At 38.2% G+C, this 24,115-nt stretch overlaps 1 protein-coding gene across 2 annotated transcripts; it reads right to left on the reverse strand.

Annotated features, from left to right (window-relative positions):
• Positions 1-34: 34 nt before the first annotated feature.
• LOC139131636 (uncharacterized) lies at positions 35-23,643 on the reverse strand. Of its 2 annotated transcripts, XM_070697780.1 has the most exons (7): positions 23,508-23,643; positions 18,994-19,195; positions 13,235-13,266; positions 12,553-12,652; positions 10,660-10,865; positions 1,744-1,790; positions 35-1,342 (listed from the first exon to the last, which is right to left on the reverse strand). In XM_070697780.1, exons 1-7 carry the CDS (start codon positions 23,584-23,586, stop codon positions 35-37), a joined length of 1,974 nt encoding a protein of 657 aa, XP_070553881.1. In that variant the 5' UTR covers positions 23,587-23,643. The 2 variants fall into 2 exon arrangements, with proteins under 2 accessions (XP_070553881.1, XP_070553882.1); XM_070697781.1 differs by lacking the exons at positions 12,553-12,652; positions 13,235-13,266.
• Between the last annotated feature and the right edge of the window lie 472 nt (positions 23,644-24,115).

Raw genomic sequence — 24,115 nt, forward strand, 5'->3', positions numbered from 1 at the left:
GGGAGCAAAGGGGTCTAATGTTGGTGAAAATGGGTCAGGGGGTTTGGGCTGAGATGAAAATTGGTCTGATTGTTTTTGCAAGAAGGAAGGGATCTTGTGAAGAGAATGGATCTGCCTGGGTTTGTGCGGAGAAAGGGTCCTGTTGCTGTGACCGGGAAAACGGATCTGTTTGTTTCTGTGCAGTGAAGGGGTCTGGTTGATTCTGTGAAGAGAACGGCTCTGATTGCTTTTGCTGCGAGAAAGGGTCCTGGGTTGGTGACACTGTAAATGGGCTTTGTCTTTTCTGTTGTTGTGATGAAATGGGTACCGATGAGGCTTCTGTTTTGTTCTCTGCCTCAGTTGTTGCTTTCTTTGTCAGTGGCTCTTCAAACTTGGGACCGATGGTCGGCCGTAACATGACGCCAAACACTCCACCCACTGATGATGATGATGCAGAAAGCTGTTGAGGCGGTGTCTGACTCCGTGTGATGGGCTGACTTGTTCCTGGCTGGCTGTCTGGTTTTGCAGCTACTGGGGGCTTGGCTGCGACCGCCGGTTTTGCCGCAATTCCAGGCGGTGTTGAACTTGGTCTTGCCCCTCCTGTCGGAGGTGGGCTCACAGTGGGCTTGCTAGATACCGGAGGTGGTGTCGCTGATGCTCTGCCTGTGCCTGGAGGAGGTTGAGGTTTCTGAGAAACTGGTGGCGGAACACTGCTTGGTTTGCTGGCTACTGGTGGTGGGGTAGCTGGCTTACTGGCTGTGACTGGGGATGGAGAATCTCTGGGTGTTGACTTGCCTGTCGGCTGTGCAGTCACCTCTGCCTGGGCTGGTACATTGGCTGGTTTTGGTGATACTGGTGGTGGTGGCGTTGGTGGCTTGGCTGTACTGCCTGGTGCAGAGCTTCTAGATGTCGGCATAGGTGGCACTGGTGGTGGCACTTTCGACGGCGCTTGATGTTCTGGAACGATCTTGGGTCTGACGGGCAGAGGAGGTCCCACACTGGTCACAGCTCCTGGCGGTGGCGGAGTTGCGCGTTGTTCCGCCTGTTCTTTCTTACTTGCCACTTCTGAACTGTCCGGCGGTGGCACTGGCGGAGTGACACTGCGGGATGAGCTGCCACTAGAGGGAGCAGTGCTGGGTCTCGGCGGTGCTGAGACGGCACCGACTGGATGGACATACGCCCTGCTTGGTCTGTTTGCTGGTAAGGGTGGTGGCACGTAGCGCCCAGTGGGTCTGTTTGCTGGAAGCGGTGGGGGCACTGGCCCCGCTGCTGGTGAAGCCCGGCCACTCGAGGCAGCTGATGCACTTCCACTACCACTGGCTTGACTATCAACACCAGACACACCACTGTTGGTTGACGGAGACTGAAAGATACGTTTAAAAGAGATAAATCCACCAACTTTGTTTTCTAACAAGACAAAAGAGCATAACAACATAAGATGTACACACTTGTTTGAAAAAACAACTTTACAAGGGAAATATACCATCTACACACATTAAGCTAAGGGAAAGGAAATAAACTGGCGAGTGCATAAGGAACTGATACCGATTATGAGATCAGATGTAAAGATCTGACTATTATGAAAAGGGGTATACGTGAAATCATTTGTACAATTATTTCACTTGTGCATGAGTCTTGAGCAGGGACAACATTTGCAAATCACGAAAACCGAAAATGAATCCTTTGTTGCTAACAGTATTTATCTGAGACATTTGTAGCACTGATGATTCAGGGCTAAGGTAACTTTAAGACGATGTTACTTACCTCTTTTGTTAAAGATTCAACTGTTGGCTTAACGGGTGGAGAAGTAGCTATTGGATGAGATGGAGAAAACAGGTGTGATCTTCATGTTGTAAACAAATACATTAATTCAAACAGAAGCTGTGTAAATGTCTGTGTATTATTGCATATGTATGTGTGACGATAATTATTACAGTGTAATCAATATTCTCACACTTTACAAGAGTAAAAATTAAAACATAGGGCCAAAGTCCCTGAAGCTACTATAGACATGGATACAAAATTAAGTATTTCCTGACTGTATGAAATCATCTCACTAAGGTCATCCTAGGGACATGTAAACCAAATATTAAAGCTGTCTGACCAGCGGTTTTGAAAAAACAAGCGACTCAACAGTTGACAGAGCTCTGCTGTGTTATGTAGAGAATAACCTTTGTGACACTGTATTGATGAAGGTGGACATCTTTGATAGCTCATTTCAGGATGGCCTGACCAAAAATGGAAAAAAATTCCGTAAAAATACAGATTTGCATATTTCATCAGACTATATTAGTCTACAATAGTAAATAAACGAGAGTTAATTACATTCTAATTAAAGTAAACAAGACTTGCTTAAATCAAGATTTACGTCATAAAAAAACAGCATATCTGTCAGGTTATAAAAAATCTTGAGCTGGTTATCTTTTAATATCAGTAGTTTCATCCTATTAACCAAGCACATTTTAACTTTCAAATTAACATTGTAAGTAAGTTCTGTTGAATAAGTTGAGACTGTACGTACTCAGAGAAAGCACACTAAAGAGACAAATGTTTGAAACTTAAGAAGTTCAAGGTCATCAAAAGCATTATAAGGAATCATGTTACACTTTCATTGCACTGTTTACACAGATTGCATAATTGCTATAAATAGCACATGAGGAATCTTACAGCCCAGCTTTACCATAAAAACCCTATCACTTTGACCATCTTTTAATTGACCACTCTATTTTTTGCTCCAAAAGTAATCTTATTTTATCCTTACCAAGTCAACCATGTATGGAAATTAGAACTTTCTCTATCTCTATTTGTTTAACCACCCTATCATGACAAACTATTATGAGTAATTTCTTTTAGATAACATAAATGGTGGTTCAGAATATATCAAAGTTGGGATTCAGGAAAGTTGCCTTTACATGTTTTAATCCTCAATTCACTATGAACTGTCAAAAAAAGTTTAACTTTCTGATAATTCCACACTAAAATTATTTTGGCTTTGATGATTTCCTAATTAATTCAATTATTTAAAAACCTATTAATTATTTTTTTCTGGGTGAATTGATAGGGTTTTTACAGTACAAGAATTACATACAATGGAAGTCAAACTTTGACCAAAAATGACAAAAAAATTCCTTAAAAATACACATTTGCATATTTCATCACAATTTGAACAAATCTAAGTTGGGTTATCCCTAGGGACCTGTATACCAAATAACAAAGCTGTCTGACCAGCGGTTATGAAGAAGAAGATTTTTTACCAAAAACGCCTTTTTTGGCATTAATTTGCCTATTTTCAACAATATCAAAAAATAAAAAAAATAGTTTCTCAAAATCATATTTTTCATCTACACAACAAATATCAAATCAGTAAGTACTGCGGTTCTCAAGATATTTGAGTGGACGGACGCCTCACAAACGGACATACATACATACATACATACATACCTATAATGGAAAGCCATAGCTGTCTTATATGTATGATATCATTATGTGATGCGGACATGCCATTATGAGATGATGTTATGCCATTATGTGATGAGGTATATTATTATGTGATGAGGACATGCCATTATGTGATGATGTTATGCTATTATGTGATGATGTTATTTTAATGTTATGAGGACATGCCATTATGTGATGAGGTTATAGTATTATGTGATGAGGACATGCCATTATGTAGTGATGTTATGCTATATGTGATGATGTTATTGTATTATGTTATGAGGACATGCCATTATGTGATGAGGTTATAGTATTATGTGATGAGGTTATGCAATTATGTGATGAGGACATGTCATTATATGATGAGGTTAAAGAATTATGTGATGACGTTATACCATTATGTGATGAGGACATGTCATTATGTTATGAGGTTACAGCATTATATTATGAGGACACATGATTATGTGATTAGGTTTTGTCATCATGTGATGGGGACATGTCATTATGTGATGAGACTATAGCATTATGTGATGAGGACGTATCATTATGTGATGAGGTCAAAGCATTATATGAGATGGGTATAGCATTATATTACACTAAATGTGCTAATTTGTTATATATGCAAATTAGCTTCTAATTAACATGGAACTGCTAAATATCTTACAATATGAAATTTTCTGTAGGATCAAATTCTGTGCCACATTTTATCGTCTCTGGTACGATAATGTAAGTTCAATATCACTTTAGAACAGTTCATTAAATATGCAAATTAACTGTTTGTAAATTAAAAACTGTGAAGTCTCTTGATAGCTTAATACGTTGACAACAATATTTACAGTAAGTTTAATGAACTTTGGAGCAGGGCTTCTTGATTTACAGTGCCTTATTGCTTAAAGGAACAAAGTCGCTCTTTTTCTACCATTTTTTCATTAATTTTGTACAATACAAGACACTATTTATGTTGTTTGACATGTTGAAAGATGCTGAATGAACGGGTGACCATGCACAACTTCTATCAAGGTCGTAGACACTATGAATGAAACTATCGCCAAAGGAATAATTTGGTCTGTACCATAAAATCAAGAATTTTTATTGTGCGCATGCCTGTGAGTTCTTGCCTAATGGGGGCCCTACACTGCGCTCGGCTAAATCGTTCGCTCCACTTGTATTTGAAGGTCAACTTCGTGTTTCGCACTTTGAAATCACATCTGTACAAAAAGTACTGTTTGACAATATCTGAACATCTTGGTGACCACTTACACAAAGCGTACGCAGAGTACCGTGACGATGGCAACCATGCTGCACACGCACATGCATGCGTGCTTCGTAAAATGCTGGAAATCAAATATGGCAGTTGATTCAATTCGCGCAGACTCCACAGACATTTAACATTGGTGTAAAGAGCAAGAAGATCATTTTCGGTATCCTTCAATGCATGATCATTACTTAGGTCATCTATGAATTTTGGAAAGTATTGAATGGATTTTTGATATTGAAAAAAGGTCGATAAAGAGCGACTTTGTCCCTTTAAATTTGTTAAATGTGCAAATTAGCTGTTAATTGATATGTTACTGCTAAATGTCTCACTCTTCAATCAGGTGTCTTTCATATTAATATCTGTACGATGTTACTTCAAGTTTGATGCGGTAGTTTTAAAACTATGTCACTGATTACAAAAGTTCATTAAATGCAAATTCGCATTCAATTGATATGGTGCTTATCACACTATTTCACATTATTGAGAAAATAGCTTATATGGTAAGTTTCATGATATTTGGTGTAGCAAATCTTGGTTTATGACCCTATGGTCATCATGCTTCCCATGGACAACCATGCAACAGAAATTAAAAATGCCCATCAAAATACAATCAGTTCCTTCCATTTGATATTTGAACCTCTGTACCAAATTTGGTTGAAATCTGTTCAGCCTTTCGTGAAATATCATATTCACAGACAGACAGACAGACAGAAAGCGCTACAACAACAGCTCAGATGGTGTGACCATGTGAGCTAAAGGTCACCTTTGTGAACCTCTCCTTTAAAACGACGTGACGGTTGTTGTATACTATCTCCTACATGTTGATATTTCCCTTTGCCTTGAATCCATCAAATAGAAATTTAGCACCAAATCAGTGTTTGTACATTTGTAATGCTTGAAATTTAAGCACAAATTTGTGTTACTTAGAGTACTGAATTATCCTGATTATTGAAGCTGTAAAGGTTCTGTTGATGATCAAGTCACATATCCTTAATCGTGTAAAAATCATAAGATAACAACTCCGCTTAGTTTTGTAATAAGAATCTCAGTACACATTGTGACAGCATTCATTCAAAGGTATCTGTTTTCAGTTTCTAGAAAAAAGATTTATACTCTATTCAAAGTACACAAATTCAAAAAGATATTCGTGATCAGAAGCAAGAAAGTGAAGTGGCCTAAATTTTACATTTCCGCCCAGTGGGATTTAATGCCCTATGTTACCTGTTGACTAGCACTGTTGCAAAGTTAGGTCATTCATAGAAACTTTCACTATTTACTGCATGTATGACAGTCATTTGGTCTTGTCCTACATATTTTAAAAGTCTGTGTATAAATGTATGGCCACAATATGTTACCTGGCTGGACTTTATTTTATTGTAGTTACTTCCGTGTTCATTAGTGGTCTTACATAGCAGCATTCAACTCCCAGACATCAATACAAACAACATTTACTTTATATATTGTCAAAGATAAACATATCACCATGAAAACCAGTATGTTAGTATAACATGTTTATTAAACTTAGTAAAAAGGTGGAACTCCACTGAACATAGCAACTTACAGAGAGAGCACATTTGCCAGCCGATTATGTAACCAAGCTATTCTTGACAAATGACCCACAAAAACACTTTCTTAGAGAGATCACCACTATGACAGCCTATTAATAGACAGACTTGTTATTTCATTTCAAAAGTGCAAAGTAGATGTACACTTATGTCCACAGATTTTAGAACATAAGTTAACTATGTATGGTGGAAATACATTTGAAGTGAAAGTTTTGGTCAGCTGTTGTCAATGGAATTACTCTCATCACTCTTAGTGGTATTTTACTGATGATATTCCTCAAACAAGACAAACCTTCAGTGATGAAATCATCAAAAAAAAAAGTAAAAAAATGCTAATTGATTTTAGCTGAGTGGTTAGGTACCTGACTATTGATGTATAACACCTTAAAAATAAACATTTTTGTTTTTATAGACTTAACAATTTAAATTTATTTCAAAATACACTAATTGGATTTTAAAAGCTTGTCTCACAAATCTGATGTGAGAGCAAATAACAAAGTTTGGCTGAATCAAAATGGGTGCTTTGAGTTTTTAATTCTTTACTAAATACAACATTTTTGCATATCTATCTGATAAAATCAATAGCAAGACCTTGCAAGCTTGTGTTCCAACTTTGAGTGAAAACCTCAATCAAGTACAAAAATTTGGACATTTTTCCTCGCCACTGTCCCAACCATATGTACAAATCACAGACACATTTACTGATAACAGGCATATACAAGTAATATTCATACCAGATCTTGACATTGGATGGGATTCAAATTCACATTGTCAACTCATTTTGAAGGGGTCAAAATGATTGGAAACATCATCACAAGGCACCAAAAACAATTGTTGTTCTATATTTCAGCTTGATTCTGTCTGTCCTCAATTTCCTTTCAATTTTAAACCAAGAATATGATTGACCTTATTAGCATGAAACTGGCCCTACCTTACAAAAACTCACAACTGCCTACTCTCAAGCCCTACCTTAAGCAAGCTATACAACATACAAATGCACTGTAACTTAGTCCAGTGTAACATAAGAAATTCTGAACTGTCAACAGTTCACTCTGTTATATATGTACTTTTTTCAACCAATCAAGTTCAACCTACACTTCATGTTGTTTATATATATACACTCAGTGTGACAGTTTTCGGACGACCTCATTTTTAGGACATTTAGTGACATGCTGTTAGTTACACTCACTTCGCTCCGTATCGATAGCGTTTTACAGGTCATGTGACCTCATATTAAGTCAGGTGAAACTGTTGTCCGGTTTTCGATAGTTTTTTTTGTAGAAGCTATTGAGTTCACTACGAGCGGCGGTCACAAATTGTCGTCTGACACCGCGTCAGTGATACTGTCAACAAACTGCCGTCAGGTCAAAGTAACTGAAATTTTGACTAAAGTCCTGATTTAGCATTGAATTTCGAATGTTGGGGAGAATAATGATTTTGAAAATATTCTTTCCATTGTTCGCTACGATTGCATGTAGTTTTAACGAAAACTGCGCAGTTGTTTCTAGAAAAAAAGTACATTTAATGAACGTAAGAAGTGTACAAGTATTCGGACAGAAAATATTTAGCATAATCGTGTGAACGTAGTAAGTGACTTACCGCGTAAAAACTTGACACGTAAATAATTCCATACAATGAAATATACTCGCTATTTTTATTAAATAATGCCTGTGCGATTCTAATACAAACACAATATCCAATGGAAACAATTATAAGTAATACTCGCTGAACAAACTTAGCGAAGTTAGCCACACCGTACGATACAAGGTGCCGAAAGCAACACACAGAGAGACAGCCCGTGTCCGATATCTAAGCGCTATACACGTCGAAATATAGTTGAGTCGTCCATGGATTAAACATAACTAATTATCATGAAATATTCTTATATACAGTTTTCTAAACACATGGAAATCAATAATTGGTGGTTTGAAGTTTCAAATTATCAATACTTAGCTCCTAATCACATTCCAAACACGACGTCCGATTTCTGGGATTGCAGTCCGATTACTACGCCATCGACATGGGGTCAAAACTTTGGTCTCTTTGACCCCGAAATACCATTCCCGTCGTGACAACTGAGTTTGAGGATAACCACAATAAAGTTTCGAAAGGTGTGGTAATAAGATTTCGTATTGCTGGTCATTTATGAAACGACTTTAGGCGAAATTCAGTACCCTGTCCGAAAAATGTCACACCGAGTGTACATACGGGTATTTTTAACATCTCTAAGGCCTAATATGTACTTTCTTTGCACAAGTCAAAACATGTTTTTCTTTCTCCTCACAAATGATGAAAATTTATATTCAACAACGTAGTTGTGGAAACCCAGCATCAGACATCAAGGTGTCCATCAAGTCTCTACTTTTACACTCGCCGTCTAAAGTTAGTCGTTTCAGTCCCAACTCACAGGTGCGTGGAGTTGCCGTATAGTATACATAGAAGGGGTAAACTACACGGTAGCCCTGCGTACAGGTCTGTGTGTTCCCAGCGTTATACGGCCTCCACCACATGTGGTGGAGGCCGTTTAACGCCGGGAACACACAGACCTGTACGCAGGGCTAACTACACGGCAACCCCGGACGGCAACTCCACATACCTGTGTCCCAACCCAGCTCGAGTTAGTATGTTTTATCTCGGAAGATGGGACGCTATTGATTGGCGTCACGGTCAGCAAGACAAACGTGGACAAACTGTCCAGTCAATGTCCTTTTACATTTCTTTGCATGAATTCCTCGATTTCGCCTGTGTTCCGCTGGACTCTGATGACGCGAAAACAGATATGATCGCTCCCTGCGGAAGCGGCTTGTACTTGCAGTAACACTGGCACCAGAGCCAGTTGTGTCGTTGGAAAAATACTCACTTGATGCTTCCTATCTACATAATTCTCTAAGTAAGTCTCACACGATCGCCTAAGTACGGTGGTGACTCCTAATCGACTCAACTCTCCTTCGGTCAGGGACAATATGGTTGTACTATCAATTCTTTCCTCCTGAAATATGGGGAGGAAACTTGACAAATTCGCTGTTCTTAGTATGTCTCCGTTTTGTGGAGAGAACGTGATACGTCCACCATTTTACTTAGAACTCAGAAATTGAGCGCCCTCAATGACAAGAAAATAGCGCCCTCCTCATATCATAAAGAAGTAACACCACATCATAATGAAGAGTCGCCATAACGTAATGGCCAGTGTCAACATCGTAAAGATACAACACCACAGCGTAATGGCTTGTCTGGCATACATAATGAAATAACAACACAGTGAAATGATTTTTCTGCATTACATGATTGGCTAACCTCATCACATAATTGCATAATTTCATCACATAAGGCTATAACCTCACCTCATATTTGCATTACCTCATCACACAATGGCATGTCCTCATCACACAATGGCATGTCCTCATCACATAATGGCATGTCCTCATCACATAAGGTTATAACCTCATCACACAAGGCTATAATGTCACCACATAATGACATAACCTTATCACATAAGGTTATAACCTCACCACATAATTGCATAACCTAACCACATAATTGCATAACCTCATCGCATACGGCATGTCCTCATCACACAAGGCTATAACCTCACCACATAATTGTATAACCTCATCACATAATACTATAACCACATCACATAATGTCATATCTGCATCGTGTAATGTTTAATTGGGGTGACATATAGTTCCCATACACCATAAGACAGCTATGGCTTTCCATACCGTACATACATACATACATACATACATACATACATACAGACTGACGCCGGACGGATACCCATCCCAATAGCTTCTATAGACTATAGTCTATAGTAGCTAAAAAACTTTGTCATTACATAGACACCAGGATATAATAATTGTAGCAGCAGCGAGCTATATATATATTAAAGTGTGCGTTAAAATTCAAAATAAACGTTTCTTTTACATGCACACAAATGCATGCATATGCATATACACATATACATGTATACACCTACACACACTCAACTGTGCACAAACACACATAAAGGAACACACATACACGCCTTTACACATACAGATATACATAATATATATACACACACCTGTACACGTACACATATAAATGTATATACATACACACACCTGTACACATATACATATACTGGTATATATGTATACATACAAGTGCACATACACATGACATACCATGTACACACACATACACACACGAAAATGTATGCCTGCATTTTGTGGTAGTTCATGGAAATAACAGCTAGCATACAACTGTTCATGTTCAATAATAGAACTTAACCATTGAGACATTGCATGATTTAGATCTAAAATGACAAGTCAGTGAACAACCATATGTCATAGCAGGTCTTTGGTTTGACTTCATCATTTGTGAAGTCGAGGACTCCATACAAGCCATACTGGGGATAAAGCAATAAAAACATACCTGGTCTGCCTGGAGCTGGCGGTGGAGGTCTTCCGGGCCCGTCTACTTTGGGTCGATTACTTGGCACTGGAGGGGGTGCTGCTGGGGATGGTGCGCCTGAATGGTTCTGTGATGGTGTAGTCGGTGAGGCTGTACTGCCCGTCATCTTGGAAAAGTCTGACACTTCACTCATTGGCCTGGCTGACACAATGGTGATCTCTGGACGACTGTAAGACAGAACAGAACCAAGGTGTTGAATTTTCATGACGCAAAAGATATCGATTATCCATCTAAAACTCTGGAACTAACATGAAAGATGAACATCGAGCCACCATAAACCAATGCTTTAAGAACAACCATGTCAGTGGTACAGCTGTTTTGTTCACTAAAATTCAAATTACAAGAATTCAATTAAATTTAAACAACTGTATACAGTTGACAATTGAATAAGTTTCACCTCTCAAATATTATGATCTCATCACTACTTCTGTACACATCTGCTCTCGTATACCAATACATTTACAAAATGATATATTCCATATGGTGTTCTTTCAACATCTGTTTAATTTCAATTTTTTATCCTTTCAATTTCTTTTACTGTTCTTCTCATTGACATTGTCCAAACACTCGTATTTTGTGATGTTGTTTGTTTCTTTCCATTTCTTAGAATGTGCTGGAAAGATACCAATATCATGTAATAAATAAAAAAATATATTGAAATATTAATTTCAGTATGGTCTTACAGAAAGATTACTTCCTTAGAGTTTAAGCATTTGCAACATGTTATTTTAGGTCATTTTCTGATGAAAGTTGATTTGCCAAAATGTAAATTACAACTTCTTTCCACTCACGTGACAAAAATGTTGACGCCATCCATAAGTAGGCAAAAATGTTGACACCACCCGAAAGTAGGCTAAACACCTCTCAAATGACAAGGTTGGTACTGTAAATTGATCAATGTTTCTTGACTGTCTTGCAGTCTTCAAAGCCTCATGACAATTGAACAGGATGGATAAAACCACCACTGTATGGGCAACCTTTTTTTTTAATTTTGACGTGAAAATGCCAATATCATGACATCATACAATGAACAATCTGTATGTCAGCTGTGTTGTGACACTTGTCTAACCTTTGCACCATGATAAGATGCTACCTATCAGATGGTGGCTTTGTACTATGCAGTAACTCAACCACGCACCTGTTTAATCATTAATGACACTAGGGGTGAGTTTCACACACACCTATTTCTATACAAAGCGGAAATGAGATCCTACACAGACAAACAAACAGATGCTACACAACCTTATCTGACCTCAGGCGCACGTCACAATGACTACGAAATGGACAACGTCAAAACTTCCATCTGAGAGGACACTCCCAAGAAATGCCAAGCACTTGTTACAACTGGCAAAAGTAGTGAACACTTGAAGAGAAATCTCTGAACGTGAGAGTCTACAAACAGTGTGCCCACTATGGCTAAGTTCATATTTCACCATCAGGTCAAGTTAGTGAAAACTAGTAAAGCACAGTGTATCCGATATGGTGCATTTAAAAAAAAAAAACTTAACATTTGAAGGCCCCTGAAAACATACTATAAACGTTATTTTTATGGACTAAAGCTGCTGTAACAGACCAAGCTGAGTGGGTGAAAACACACCTGGTTTTGGCTCAATATCGCTTTTCACTGACTTGGCAGATGAGAAAGTGGATATTGTCTTATAGGAAAATGGTTAATAAAAGTGTTCTCAAAGACTCAAAAAAATTCAAATATGGTATGTATTGGCATTGGAATGAGTCAAGTAAATTCAAGAAATTCTGAAATTGACAGTGAAGGAGCGCACAAATCTTCCAGTTAGAGGGCGCACTTGCCATGAGCAAAATGAGCGAAAAGACTATTCCACGGTTGGAACTTACCCTCCCGTTAATGAGGATGCTTTGGGTGATGCTTTGGGTACTGATGATGGTGGAGGGGGCTTTGGTGGAGGATGAGTTGTGACTGGCCTTGGAGGTGTGGCTGTACAAAGATAACAAACATGATGTGTTGTGACGACCAACTATGTAATATACATGTGAAATGTACACAGTAATGTTGAGATATCAGCACACACCTACACATTCATCATAAACAAACACACACACACACACACACACAAACAACTAATTGTGAAATAAATGGTGCGGTGATCTCAGATGTCAATTATTTTCATTATATACAATCTATGGCCTCATGTACACTGTGTGAAATATTCAAACATCTAATAAATGTAGGCGTAAGTTCTAGCTTTGCAGCAGAAAATCACTATTTTTTTTGTAACTTTAGATTTCTCATGGAGTGAAATTTGTAGAAAAACAGATGCTATGATGTTGCAGTGGCATAGAACTTTATCGTTACTACGTTGACTTATAAAATATCTACAGGCAACTGACGGTACTGGTATCAGATACTTTACATTCACTTCATAGCAGAGAACAGAAACTAAAACAGGGAAGTATGACTCAATGATGGTTTCAACACCTTGTAAACAGTATCAACTACATTTTTTGCGTAGTATCTTTATACAAGAGCAACTCAATTTTAAGTGTGAGCTTTACTTACGGATTGGGTATGCTTCCGTGAAATCATCGGGTCTACGATAGGAAAGGAAAGGATTATGGATTTGACAATGAAAATGAAAACTTGAAGAGTGACTGCTTTAACACTGTAACACAATAACAATGCAGTGAAACCATGAAATGTAATGAAAGATTGAACTTCCTCCATATAAATTGACATAGCCATTATTTATTTGTTTTAGGATAATAATTTTTCAACCCTTCCCGTCAAACTTTTATGAAAATGCTCACCTCTTCATATTTTGGGCTATGTGGGACTTGTAGAAAAGTATTAGGGTAATATTATTTGTGAACGACAAAATTTGGAATTAATCATTTTAAATACTGCAGTCAAACTCAATAATTTTGCTTCAAAAGTTTCATGAAGTGATCATTCTACAAATGACAACTCTGAATGATGGCTGGGTGACAGATGTCACTTATGATGGATGGCTCTTTGAAACTGTAATGTTCAAAATATGAAATTAAATGACTACAGCAAATATGTGGCCAGCGACAAAATTGAGCAAAGGAACGGTAAGCTTTTTTGTCACACACACATACTGACAACTTTCAATATTTATAAATGTGGAGAGTTGTAGACTTAACATGGGCCACAATTCACAACAGTGGTACATTGAAACCCTTGGATACATCCATAGGAACATTTGTTAATGTCGTGACAGAAGAGTGATACACAAGTGATAACTGTTTTCATTCATTGTAGATATATAACACAACCACTTTGAAGCATACCTGTTCGTCATCTGAATTATGCTTTTGAAATTCATGGTGAAAGTTACAACCAAATAATGAAACTGACAACCTGTTGACAATCCTCACTCAGTTACTCTCAATGTAATCATTGAGAAATAGATTTCATTTTCATAATCTCAGAGCTTGGCCTACTAATATACAATGCTAATTTCATGTAAAGTGATCTGTGACTGTTTTAACCAATAATAGAGAATTCTCTACTGTTTATGTTTTAAGGCAGAATGCACCTCAGGGACAGATATACGGACTCTAAAACTTTTACAATTCTTTTCTGATCTACCACTTGTTGGGGTTCATTTTAAAGCTCTTGGTGTGAGAAAACCTTTAACCGCCTCACTTTTGCAAAAATCGAAAATTTTTATTTTTCTCCATGGAGTTAACACAGGGGTGGCGACCATTTTGAATTTCAGATATTGGTAAATCTTGGGTAATTTGTCTCTCTAGTACCAAAACTTGCACGGTGACCCCTAATTTTTATTCGTGATTTTGAAAGAGGATAGTTAAAAGATTACTTGAGAAAAGTTTGAAAAAAAGTTTAAGTCTTTCATTTTCAAGGCGCATGCTACCTTAGCGTATATCCCCACCATGTGTTGAAGCAGCCTTTCATCTGTTTATAATGAACAGTCTGAATTTTCTCTACAGGGATTAGATGACCATATGGTTTACATGTTTCCTGCAACCTATATTTCTTTGTGGGATACTATTGAGTTAAATTCTGTTGTACCATGGCTGTAAGTACAAGGTGTCAATGAACACATCTTTTCTATCCAATGCGGGCACTCAGAAAAGATGAGAAAGAAAAACTAGGAGAGCTATTTCTTACATATTCAGTACACATCAACAGGAGTACAAGTAATTGGGTTGACTTCAATGTTCTTAGTTTCTGAAAATATTCTTTGAACAGAGAAAGAATGCATTCTTGACAGAACTGTTAATTGACATTTGTGAAAATTGATTATTCTATTTATTCTCTTGCTTTCTAACTCAATATTGAAATGTTATTTCACAGCCAAACTAGTCAGGAAGTCACACTCAGAACAGAGGAGAACCGGGGACAATGGCAGTGTGTATAATAATAATAATAATAACAAGGTAGTATTGCTGAAGGCAATGAGTACTTGGGCCGTGATAGAGTAATTTTGAGGACAATATATACTACTATTCAAATATGGTCTCGAATTTCCTCCTGTCAATTAGGCATTTGATTAACTGGTTATTAAACGAAGCAATGGCATGACAACGGCAAAATATGTCTAGCAACTTTTGTGGAGTTTGAGGCAGGGGTTCTTTATTTATAGTGGAAATTGCTTAAACTCCTAAATATTCAAATTACAGCAGATTTATTTTGTTCTCGATGGTAGATGTCTAATATTTAGATGGGCATATTTAGATTTCTACCCTATAGTTATCCCTATATACCAAAAATCGGACATCCAGCTCTATTGGCTTGCTCAGAACTAGATATGTGCATAATTAATAAGGTACAATATGTGGTGTCATAAGGTGTCCCATCATACCAAATATGAAGGGTGTAGCACCTGTGGTTACTGAGTTGTGGACAAATATATATATTTGAGGTCAAAGGTCATTGAGGTCACGTCACATTTTGTCATAATAATTGTATTGCTAAGTTATTCCTATATACCAAAAATCAGACCTCTAGCTCTATTGGCTCGCTCAAAATAAGATATGCGCATAATTAATGAGGTACAATATATGATGTCATAAGGTGTCCTATCATACCAAATATGAAGGGTGTAGCACTTGTGGTTACTGAGTTGTGGACAATAATGTATATTTGAGGTCAAAGGTCATTGAGGTCACGTGACGTTTTGTCAAACAAATTATATTGTTAACTTATCCCTATATACCAAAAATCAGACCTCTAGCTCTATTGGCTCGCTCAAAATTAGATATGCGCTTAATTAATGGCATATCATATGTGGCGTCATAAGGTGTCCCATCATACCAAATATGAAAGGTTTAGCACTTGTGGTTACTGAGTTATGGACAATAATGTATATTGAGGTCAAAGGTCACCAAGGTCACATGATTTTTGGTCAAAATGTCTGAGATATCTGCGTGAACTGATGGACTCACGGACGGATATGACCCAATCTATAAGCCCCCTGGACTTTATCCGTGGGGACAAAAAACTGTGTCACTGCATCCGTTAGGCAATATGAATACGATGAGAAACTAAATTTTTATCTTTCTTGGCCTTATACATGGGAGTCTATGGAGAACTGCCTAATACATGGAAGTCTATGGAGGCGTAAACTAAAAAGTCCTCTAACACGGCCAAATTCGATCGCATTGTGAAACAAATCGACGTGCATCTGTATGGGGTTGGGTACTATTCTTGTGCAAAGTTTGAAAGAAATTGACCAGGGCATGTCTGAGATATCTGCGTGAACGGACGGACGGACGGACGGACTGACATGACCAAACCTATAACTCCCCCAGGACTTCGTCCGTGGGCACTAAAAACAACGCAACAGTTATTACAGCTACACCGGCAGTAGGTTCATATCCAGAGCCCCGTACGGTCTGCCGCCGTCGCTTGAAAACAATCTCATAAACCTGGCCATATGGGCAACTGTGTATGGGCAGCTGGATGCGTGACTTCCCGGAGAAGAAGGCGAGCTGTCACGTTCAAGCTCAGGATTATTTGTCGATCAAATTTCAGTAAATTTACCTTACCTGGATGAAATTTTGTCTATAGGCTGAAATTTCGCCGAAGTTTGACAAAATTGCATCGATTTTTCAGGTTCATATCCGACATTTTTGAGTTTTGAATGCAGACAGAAATAAGTTTTTGAGGCAACATGGCTGCGACCCATGTTGACCCCTAGCCCCGCGTACGATGCTATGTGGAACAGCTAACACACAGCATCGTACGCAGGGCTAGCGAGAGAGTTGCCGACATCGACGGTTATTTACGAGAAGTGAATAAAGACTGTCATTTTTGGAAGCGATCGAGTAGCTGAGGTAGGCTGGGATACGACTTGGGCCAAGAACGCTGAATTTCGGCAGTAATTTGGCTTTTTACGTCAAGTCCCAAAATGGATTTGAAGTCACCGACCCTACGTACGGGTCTTTGCAGGGCTGTGGTGAGCGGGGCGATTTTATAGCTGTTGCGGAACACACAGCATCGTACGCAGGGCTAGTTGACCCCAAGTGAAAATGTGTTCGCGATCAAATTTTCCTATATTTTTTTTCAGAATTTTCGACAAAATCATTGCTTCTTAAATCTTTTGTAAAATATAAAATACTAAAATAAAAATGCGATGTGCCATGTCTCCAGATTTCTAAAATATCGTTCGTTGACCGTTCGACGGAATACTCATTTCGCAAACTTGTGACGCAGTTGAAATTCAATACTCTAGACATCCTCCAAATTATCCAACCATTCGCGTTAGAGTTCAGCTCGCTTAGAGTATCATAACATTCTTCGGCCTTCGTTTAGATCGACCCTAATCTCTCCCATTTAGGAAATAAATACACAAGCTACCTTGACAAAACTTCGTGCACCATCCAGGACCAAACGCACTACAAATCTGTCTTGACGTCATCATCTCCTTACATGGTAATCGGCATACCGTATTTTTTAGCAGAGGAGACACAGAATACGTCGGAGTATTCAGTTTCAAAACGTATTACATTGTGTGATGTTGTCAAAAAAAGGTAATGTTACTGCAGTGGTATAAATTACAAAACACAAAAGTTCAAATCAGTTTATTTTGGACTGGCTTTACCCAACATTTCATATTGTTTCTTATGCCAGATTTGACCACGTGCTTACTGGCGACCCCTTTACATGCAAATTTTGTGTCAAATGGTGTGTTCTCCTGGAAAAACAAACGTACGATTTCTATATGAAGGAGGCAAAATTTGCCCTCAAAACTCGAAACCACCCCTTTATGGGGTGTACCTAGCTATTTTGAACGAGCTTCTCGAATCTGCAGCTCTATTTCGAAATGATGGTCTGGTTTTCTCAGCTCAAGGATAAGTGTTCTCCATCGCTGTGGCATTACTATTCTCAGCTGAGGGTGCAGTTTCCAGTCGTAATGGTTTTCATTGTGTCCGGGATATAAAACCTTTCCTTTTCACAATTTTACTTTGATTAACACTAGTCCACATCTTGTCAGCGATTAAACATGTTTCAAGTTTAAATGTTAAATTCTGGTCTTGAGCCCTCTTGTTCGACCAAACTGAAATTACCCCTCCCACTTTGGCTCGTCCAGTGGGTGTAGCAAGGGTCGTACCATCGCCTAGGAAACGGAGGGTGCATTAATTGTTGCATTTCGATGCACATTTTGATTATATTCAGAAGATTTTGTGGCAAAAACTCAGATAGAGAAGCATTAATATTCACATCTCACTTATTCAAGACTGGCTGAGAGCAGCACTTCCATTCAGTTAACATCATTACGCCATTTATTATGCCAAGAAAGATGAAGCCAAGACATTTTGCCCTCCCTGGTCTCAGCCAGAAATGGTTATACCTTACAGAGTTTTTTCCCACGGAATGAAAACAAATGTACTTGGGCTGAGGCCCAAGTACAATAATAGTTCTTATCAGCGCATTATACATAAAGTCTCTATGCGCTTTACAAAACAGGTAAAATACACATACATTAAACTTTAACAAAATAGTTCAGTATAAATACATTAAAAAAACACATTAAGAATCGGTAAAAAGAAAAGTTTTAAGCTGAGATTTAAAAGATCCAATTGTTACAGCTGATCTAATTTTAAAAGGAATAGAATTCCATAATTTAAAATATAAAAATATCTCCTTCCAAAGCCACCATGCTGGAGAACTGGAGACTGACAGAACTGTGGGGGAAATGACCTTACAAATGTACACAAGGTCAGACAGAGTGACATTATCATGCTGCTTGTAATGTTTATTTAATGTGTACAGAGGCTGGGAATATGTGGAGAAAGTTACAACAACAATCTCCATGTAAATGTACGTACCCTGTGTTTGCTGTTCCTGATTTGCTGGAAGAAGACGCTGGAGGAGGTGGCAATGTTGGCCTTGGTGGCGGAGATGCTATTGACGCGGGCCGTGGAGGGGGTGATACTGATGCCGCTGGTTGAGGAGGGGGTGATACTGATGAAGAGGTGACATCTCCATTTTCCAAAGCACCTTTTGACGTGTCATTAGTTGTACCTGTAACTGGAGTGACAGCAAATTTTGTTTATTATTTTTCTCGACCAAGGTTTATTGTACTATTTTGAACAAATTTGTTTTAGCTGCATATTCACATTTCAGTTCAGCAGTTATTGTGCCCAGAATAATTGTCTGTATATATGGTTAGGGAAAATATGGATTCTCTTGAGACTCCACAGATTTTTGTACATTTTCTTGGTGTACTTCGCATGAGTTTATCAATATTATGAACAATAAAATTGGAGTCTTTGTATGAAAAGTTGTTCCCTTACTGGTTTGAAAATTAAATGCAATAGATTATAAATGCAACTACATGGCTGACTCATTTGCAAAATCCAAGGTAGGGTGCCCTCTCTGAAAATTGACATGACACTGATTTGAAAAAGTACTCTCTGATTCAAGAAAATTTTGTGATTAACTCGTACTGGTACAGGGCTGATATGCCGTGATATTTACTGGTATTGGTACAGAGGGCTGATATGCCGTGATATTTACTGGTACTGGTATAGGGCTGATATGCCATGATATTTACTGGTACTGGTACAGGGCTGATATGCCGTGATATTTACTGGTACTGGTATAGGGCTGATATGCATGATATTTACTGGTACTGGTACAGGGCTGATATGCCGTGATATTTACTGGTACTGGTATAGGGCTGATATGCCATGATATTTATCGTACTGGTACAGGGCTGATATGCCGTGATATTTACTGGTACTGGTACAGAGGGCTGATATGCCATGAAATTTCAAGAAATTCCCAAATCAACTCAAAGAGTCTGTGACTTCAAGGGCACACTCATCCGTGGGACCCAAACTGACTTATACAATTCCTTTGAGTGTGCAGACATGCAAACTCGGAAACTTGAGAAGTATATGTCTAGCTTACTGAGTTGGCAATGTTCTAAGTAGCTGCTTTGACTTGGCATTTCTGAATGTGTGCTGACATGGGTAATTTACTTCTAAATTCTTAACAGGGCAACAATAGAATGTGAATTCATCTTGACACATAGTAGTGAAATGCAAATAGATTTATTTTTGCTATGGCTTGCCGGCAATGCCGATGCATGACGGAAATGTTTCCCTCGGATGCCTTATTTCTGGCTCAAAGCCAGAGGGAAGCTACGGAGTCAGTACGTTTAAGTCTTTGCAATAACATGCTCCTGTTACATGTACTACATTGGCTTCACAAATTTTTCTATATAAGGCTACAGGAGAACCAATCCATACATCATTTCCAATTGAATACATCGTCTTTAACATTGGGTTTGAGTTTCTCACATGGCAATGAGCAGTTGATAAAGTTCTTTGCCAAGGCATGGATGATACAGACAGTCTTTGACTGGTAGAGAGATACTATAAGCAAATGCATCTGTTGCCATATTGTCTTTCTGTAATCATATAGTTTTACAAGTATTGCTGACAGACAAGGCTCAAATCTCATGGAAGCTATATGATAATCCTGTACCCAGTTTAAGAAAACACAAAATAGTAGCTCCTGGGTCCCAAAACTTAATGATACATTTATTATCCGTTACTGTGGACATTTTATGTTTTGACACAACTTTACCTAATCCAATTTGTTTACATCAGATACCTAATTTCTGAAAGCACTGGAGTGGCTCTGAATATTGCTTGCTGGGAATACTGCTTGCAAATGGGAAGTTCTTGAAGACAAGAATAATACATGCAACATGTTAATGTTTCTGAACAACACTGTTTGCTTGTGTCAGTGTTACATGAGTGTTCTATATGTTGCTACTGTTGTGTCAGTGCTGACATGAGTGTTCTATCTGTTGCTACTGTCGGTCTGTGCTTGTAGCTAGAACTTTTGACGATTTTTTCAGTATTTGTTATTAATGTCAACTACAGTTTCTTGTCCTGCTCCCCAAAGCACGTTGAGATACACAGTAATCAGCCTGTCAACTCAGCCTGTACGTGTGTAGAATGCATTGTTATTATTGACAAGTGAATTCTGGTCCGGATTGGAATTCAGATTTAAGCAATAACAGTACATTATACATGTACACATACAAGTTGTCAGCCTAAATAGTCAGTGTTTCAACAACGTTTGGGGAGTAGAACAAGATCGTGCAAATTAATATACATAACAAAATAGTTGACAAATCATGAAAAGTTACAGCTAGTATTGGCCCTTCAATTGCTGAAGACATATCACAGTACTAGATACCCTCATTCATGTAAATTCATGTCATACATACCTTAGTTGAAGGTATAAATGTAAGATCATTTGGATGTGCACTTTTGATCTTTAGAAGCTTTTAAACTGTGATTATGAAATGGCAAACCTGGGTTGCCCACGGTGTGTGCAATATGGGATGGAACACTATGTCAAATGTGGGCTATGATACTATGAATCTGTTTGCTACGTTTGTTCAAGATGCTGAAATTGTACTTTTACAACAATTTCTTGAGAACCTGTCAACATTTGCTGCTCCTACTTTTGGGCGTAAAGGAAAGTAGCCAGTCAGGTAAAGCACACTTAGCAGACCAATTGTTCAAGTTTAATAGACTTACAGTACATGTAGTTCGGTGATGAAGAAAGTAATTGGATATTTCCTCTGTGGCTTTACAAAAACAGAGGGTCCAAATAAAATTAAATTGTCAGGAAGTTAATAAACTGAGCAACTGTTCAACAAAACAGGGTTTGACAGTAAACCTTGTATCAATGTTCTCTGGGATACACGTCTGCTTCAGGGTGGAAACTTTGTCATAATAACCCAGTCAAGTATTCAACATCTCAATCAATAGGGTACCCTTTGTTGCACTCTACCATTGCCATCAGAAACAAATTGACTGTATTAAAATTTGAAGAAAGAACATTGGTTTAGAGTTCTAGAACCTAGGGTCTGGACTATTGGATCTTCGGGAAGGTGGTTAGTAAGGATGTTGAGATGTCAAAAGTTTGACATTTTTCTCTTCTGGATTATGCATGGCATGAGAACTTTCTTGGCAAATCCTGTTAGCCAACCTCATGTAATTATCTTTTTTTCGAAAATCAGAATGGTTGCAATTTCTTCAGAAATTTTGCTGTGTAGATATTTCCTCAATTCTGACTGACCCCTCCCCCAGATCTAATGGTTGATCCCTGACTGTGCAAAGTCCTGAAAAAGTGAGAAATCAGTTTGAGCTTGATATCACATTCTTTCCTTTATCGGTAATGTCACAAAAGGGGCAACCAAAAGTAGGATTTATCAGAATTTTGTAACGGTGGTGATAAAAATGTTACTTCTCACTGGAGTACATGTAATTGAATGTACTAATCATTTGGCATTCTTGAAGTGCATATCAAGACTGCAATATCTGAAGTATGAACAACTCTACTGAGAGTTATGTTGTTCAGACTATCTGTAGTAAGCATTGATGTCACACTGCCATTATAGAATTCTTACAAACTTGTAACAAACTCTTATATTAGACCATCTTACAATGGACAGTCAAACGTGACATTGATATAAATCACATGACAGCCAGCCATCTATTATGGTAATGAAGGACGCAGGGATATTTCTGATAATGTGACTGTCCTCCGATCCAGGTCATTAAACTTTCAATTTCACCGGAGTCCCTCCATCACTCGTTTAATAGCGTGTCATGCTGATTGCTCTTCAGAATATTTATGGTGAACTTTTGTATCGCAAACATGGGAATTTCCTCTGTTTCCATAAAAATAGAATAATAGTTGTAGAGCCCTTTAAGATCAATAATTATTTAGCATGAGAAATGTAGTAAATCAATATTTTACTACTAATGAAGTGATAATGGTGGAATGTACAAGAGGCCAATGCATGCCTGTACAATCTACTTCATACATTATTCGAAATGGACTATACAACCTATACAGGGGCAAAGACTACATCTAAGGGTATCACATCAATTTGAACTCACTGATAGTCGAAAATACTACACAGCTGTATGATACCGAGAAGTGTTCACGATGAGAATAGCAAGTAACAATGATCGTGGATTATAGAGGACGTACATACAAGCCAACAAAGGCATACTGTGACAAACCATACAATAAATTTATGCCTGTGATATTGTTTTACAATTCATCAAATCAATTCCCAGCCATTATCACTTTCGAGCAACTGGTAAGGCCATGCATGCTTCCAGTTCACATGATCTTATAGCTCAGCTGTCACGCTCACCGCCGCTTTTGAAACGCCCAGTGATCAACAATTTTTGTCCGTCGGCAGGGCATACTCGACACTGAAATTGGTTATAAGACAGCAAGGTCTCAGCAGAAGGCAAGTCAACCTTGAGGGAATACCTGAAATCACGTTTTTACTCACTTGGAGTCACTCCAGCTCTAATTATTGTAGGTCTTCTCGGGGGTGGCGGAGCGTTTTCCTGTGTTGTGTGTTCCGCCATTTTGATCTTTACTCAAAAGTATGACGTTATTTCCGAACCATAGTTTCGTGAGTTGAAAATATTTTCAAAGACAGTATTAGATCTGAAACGAAGCGAGAAGAATGTGGCCCTTTTAACTTGTGTTGCTTAAGCTTGGATTTTTGCCGGTTGATGCTTATAATTTACTTTCCTCCGAAATAATAACTTTTCAAAGTTAATAAGCACGACAACTGCTAGAGGGCGTACTTCACGATAGGGTAATAGCCTAAGGGTTACAGAGGAAACGGATATTAAACATAGCTAAGTTAACACAGGGACGCATATTCCATTCAATCTTATTCTCTTCAGTAATTCTCGGACAGCATAAATATAACAATGTAGCAGGAACTGGCACAAAGAAATACAAGGGTGTAGAGATCAAACTCATGTCTTTAAAGTAGTTTTCTGGAAGTTACAGGAACTTAGCATTTTTATTTTCAACTTTTACCATATCACGTGTTAAACGGTACAGAAGAATTGACACAATGCAACTGTTAGAGCCAGGAAAAAA

This window comes from Ptychodera flava, chromosome 4 (genome assembly GCF_041260155.1).
Source record: "Ptychodera flava strain L36383 chromosome 4, AS_Pfla_20210202, whole genome shotgun sequence".
NCBI classification, from domain to species: domain Eukaryota; kingdom Metazoa; phylum Hemichordata; class Enteropneusta; family Ptychoderidae; genus Ptychodera; species Ptychodera flava.